At 43.6% G+C, this 5000-nt stretch overlaps 1 protein-coding gene across 1 annotated transcript in view; it reads right to left on the bottom strand.

Annotated features, from left to right (window-relative positions):
* pcdh9 (protocadherin 9) overlaps positions 1–5000 on the bottom strand; it is a gene marked incomplete at both ends in the record, with an annotated part of 189081 nt that overhangs the window by 144060 nt on the left and 40021 nt on the right. The window contains one exon of the mRNA XM_080540032.1: positions 716–817. Coding sequence (XP_080396158.1) covers positions 716–817 — 102 coding nt within the window. The remainder of the gene's footprint in view (positions 1–715; positions 818–5000) is intronic.

Below are 5000 nucleotides of genomic sequence, written 5' to 3'. Positions count from 1 at the left end.
ATATCATGCTGAAACATGGAAATGCTGTAGAGGACTACTTTGATTATTGTGATTCTAGCTACAACATACATTAAGGCTTCCTGTTTCCATCAAAAAATTCCCCCTATCCCGCCCCGCAGTCTCCGCCGCCCACCCCCACCCCCACCCCTGTTCATTATGATAACAGTATGTAAAAACAAAAAAATAGAAAACACGGGAAAAAAATAAGTACTAACAACCTCATTAGGAATCACCAGTGTGCAAGCACAACAAGACAAGCAATCCCCCCCCCCCTTACACACACACACACACACACACACCCACACACACACACACACACACACAATCCCCCAATCCCTCTGATGGCTTAAGACCCACGGTCTTATAAGCATCTAGTAATGAGACAAATATTTCTCACTCAAGTAGAAATAGATGATTGTTAGCAGTGCATTACCCCATAATTTTAATGATGTTGTTATGATAATGTGTCATGAAGAAGAAGAAAGGGGACGAACACATAAAAAGGGAAGGTGGGTGGGGGAGGAGAGAAAAATGAATACAGTTCAAAAACAGGAATGAGGCTCAGATGGATGCAGCACAAGACGTGCTGGTGATTACATCTAGAATGCTGGGTGGCGTATGGACGGAATGCCGGTGATGTTTTTACGAAATGCTGGGTGATGTCATAGAGAAAGTCTGTTAGGTAACCGAGCCAATGGTATTTCCTGGTACTCACTAAGGGGGTGCACGGGGTCCAGTATTCAGGGTTCAGCTCAGCCCGGGAGCGCAGGTCCAGATACTCAGGGTTGAGTTCGGTTCGGGGGCGGGTTAGAGTTCCCTTCATGGAAGATTGAAAACACGGCATTAAGATAAAATCACTCCTCTGGCGGGTGCTCTGTCATGCAGTCATGCTGGTGGTGGTGGTGGTGGTGGTGGTGGTGGATGCAGGGTTGATGGTCAGGGGTTAGGGGAAAGAGTAGGCTGGTTTATGTTCATCCATAATAAATGATTTGATGTAGTTCAAACAACCAGTAATAACATTGAATACGGAATATGTTGCTATATCTTTAGTCGATGTCAACTACCGGTGCAGCCCATTGCTTTTAGTCATAGGATATCATCTTAATTCCACTGTCGATGTCGGATGACTTCGAAATGACTTCGAAATGTACTAATGCAGTGAGTCTCAAGATGTTATTGTGTTTCTGACTGCTCATTTTTAAGAAGCAAGATGATTAACAGATTGTGCACTTGGAGATTCGATCTTTTACCATAAACATCTGCTTACTGTACAAAGCCCCACTTGCCTCCCTACGGATATTATTGTTGGTTGGGTGTATTATATTATATTCTCTGCACTCACAGTACACAACATATGCAACACAGCTGTGACATTTCAGTGAAGATGGCAGGAGATACAGTAAAGCTGTGGCATCACAGAAGATTTTTACAAAGCTGTGAACAACTCGCAAAATCAAAGTACACGATCCAAACATTCTAATTTCCACAGAGACTACCAATGATTCCCAGAACTATCCAAACATAAACTACGCTACCCACAACCCATCTGGTCATTCCTTTACCCCAGAGGGAAAGACCTACTACAACAAAGAGGAGCTAAACACAGTAATTACTTCATTGGATACTGAGGGATACTGTCTTATGTACACTACAATCTCTTCGACAACGACCACTTAACCAGTAATAACACTACAACAACATGATTCACGTCTCAATAATGGAAAGAGATTACACTAGAATTAATTTTGGTTGTACCAGTTTTTCTGTTTGTACAGGACCTTGTCCTTTATGACGGCTGCTGGTACGCTGTTATGGAGTAAATGGGCTAAGGCCCCTGGAGGTGTATGATGTATGCTGTAATTATCTGTTGATTTCCAAAATGGCCGCTGCGTAATGGGGCTACACAGTAGGATGCCCCGGGTATAAATCATATAAATCACTGTATTTTAACGTCATTATGACTAGGAACAGAACTGAGACAGTGGAGGAGAAAGAGAGGGGGCAAGAAAAGAAGGAGGAGTAGGAGGAAGAGCAGGAGGAGGAGGAGGAGGAGGAGGAGGAGGAGGAGGAGGAGGAGGAGGAGAGGGCGGAAGAGATACACCGGGGCTGATGCATATCTAACCTTCTCTCTTCCCTTATCGACTCTCTCTCCCCTACATTTCTCTGCTGCATTTCCGCCGTCTGCGAATCAGTTAATCAGATATGGATCGAGAAGTATAGAACTTTCAACTTCTCTAGATGTGCTTGATTTGGCTCTCCAGACACAACGGAAGCGAATGAATCATCCTAAAAGAACCAATCTCTTCCCACCCAGTGAGGCAGAGCAAGCTCTGCTGTGAAAGCACGAAGCGGCCTCCTACAGTAGTATTTGGCTCCTACTCTATTTATTTATTTTGCTTCACTTCAATTGGTTTCGCTAGACAACGGCACACATCCAGGTGGAGACCTCCTATTGACGTTGTGTTAACCTGTGGTTTGTTGAGTGGCACGCTGCCACTGTCTACTCTTGGGATGTCTGTTCGTCTCTGGAACAGGGCCAATTCTGCTAAATACTAACGCTAACCTGCCCTAACACATCGTGCCGTTGATTATTTTTAACCGCAACCACAGTGAAAATGTCCTCTTCCACGCTATTTTACTGTGTCTGAAGTCAAGAGGCCCAGGGCTGATAGTGATACTGGTTAGTTTAGTATAGAGGTAAAACAACTGTGATCAAAGGAGTGTCGTCAGAGTGCATACGTTATGGGGTTCAGTGACTGATGTCAGGTGTTGCTCTGTCGTTCAGTGACGGTGTATTCATAGGACCTGCAGGTTTCATCTTAGCACGACACCCACCCTGTCTTCTGTGGAAAGGCAATCGACCATACAACTCTGTATTACCCTCCCTGAAGCCTCGCGCAAGCTCCCAGAGATAATGCCTATAAGGCTTCAGTTCAACAGACTAACACAGTCTAGTGCTGACGTAGGTTTGAACCCACACTAGTGTGAACGCCACACTAGTGTGGGTTTCATCAGTGTCGGGAAGCCATCCAGCAGGTCCCCTGTCATTCCAGTGATAACATGAGCTTTCACAGTTTCCTGAGTGTCGCTGAGATGTCTGTCTGTGTGTGTGTGTGTGTGTGTGTGTGTGTGTGTGGCCGTATGTGCGTATGTGCGTGCATGCGTGGGTGCATACATGCGCATGTGTGTGTGTGTGTGTGTGGGTGTGTGCGTGTGGGTGTGTGTGTGTGGAAGCATGTGTGCGTATGTGCGTGCATGCGTGGGTGGGTGCATACATGCGCATGTGTGTGTGTGGGTGTGTGCGTGTGTGTGTGTGTGTGGGGGGGGGGGGGGGGAGCGTGTGTGCGTATGTGCGTGCATGCGTGGGTGCATACATGCACGTGTGTGTGTGTGTGCGTGTGTATGTGTGTATGTGTGTGTGTGTGTGTGTGTGTGTGTGTGCGTGCGTGTGCGCATGCATATGTGTACCGTGTTCAGTGCGTCGACCTCATTACACATCTTTTTAATGTAATCCAAATGTCTGTCAGTCGCTTATTACAGTTTTTTACGGTCGCTAAGTCACAGTGTTCAATACTGAAGCCACAGAGTCACAACTCTTCATACAGGCAGCAAAGCAGAAGCCCATGTGAACAAAACTGTGACTCTTACTCTGTGATTTGTGCATTGCTTTCATACAGAATGCATTCAATGACCACATTCTCCAAAACCCATAACACTTCTCTCATTCAAACTCCCCCACCTGCAAAACACTATGTATTTGCAACACATATTTTCATTGTTAACATACTGTGTTCAAAACTCTGAAGAACATGTTCAAAACAGAATGATTTGGTGCATTTTTGCAGTAATCATATTCCTATCATATATGACAGAAAGCTTGCAATAAACTGTTTTTTTGCGCAGTGTTTGAGTGTGCAGATGCTGTTATTTTGCACTCTATTGATACTCTTCAGTTCCAGAACCTCAGCAAAGTCTGATAAAGGATGAGCGGTGGTATTTTTACTATTTGCAGTAATCATATTGAAATGTCTAGAAAATATTAGCAGAATATATACAATGAAATGTAATAGACTAGATGCATTGCCAGGGAAGACATTAGATGTGACCAGATGCAGACCAGAGGGTGGACCAAAACCCTCAGGAGTGAGACATTTTTGGTGTGATTGCTATTGTTTTGTAGCCCTGGAATTTCAGTTTTTCTTTTTTGTTTGAACTTTGCATCTTCCACTTTATTTTCCACTTTTCATTTTACACAAGTACATGTAGTGTACTATGAAGTAAATGTACCATAACTTACTTTCTGCAAAAATACTGAAAAAAAATACACTAAAAGATAGAAGCAAATTGTAGCATTTCTGATTCATTCTTGTTGCCTAATACTTTACAGTTGTACAGTCAACTATTCTGTCTATGATTACTATAAATCAAACCATTTTTATAATGAAATATTCATACATACATATATTCTTGTGAAAACATTAAAACTATGTAATGCTCCCTGTTGTTAGTGTTTTGTAAGTCAGAATGTTATGAATGACAGTGTATGTTTCTGAGTGAACATTGTTGCCAGTGTATGGTTGAACGAGCTTCTTTTGAGACATGAATGAAGTGATTGGACAACATGCGTGTTAGTAATGCAGACTGTATGAAGAGTTGTGACTCTGTGGCTTCAGTATTGAACACTGTGACTTAGCGACCGTAAAAAAATGTAATGCTCCCGTGCAGCAGGAGACCTGTACGCGTGAGGATTTATTGCGACGCTGTATCGCTGGCACGGATGACAGAGAGAGAGGGAGAGAACAGACACGGTGACATTCTAATTTACCATTTATCACTCCACTCCCATTTTAACTGAATGGGGATGATTGGAATATGAGAGAGTGTTAGTGGCAGCGCCGGATACTGTCAGTGTTAACAACAGAACTGAGGCATATAAATAAAATCAGTTATTGACTGTGATAAAGCGGAGGCCTGGTTCATGGCTGCCAGCACCCGTCTGC

The sequence above is a fragment of the Nansenia antarctica genome, assembly GCF_963989245.1.
Source record: "Nansenia antarctica genome assembly, chromosome: 1".
Taxonomy (NCBI): Eukaryota; Metazoa; Chordata; class Actinopteri; order Argentiniformes; family Microstomatidae; genus Nansenia; species Nansenia antarctica.
The sequence above is the reverse complement of the archived record's forward strand: the minus strand, read 5'-3'. Positions and strand labels throughout refer to the sequence as shown.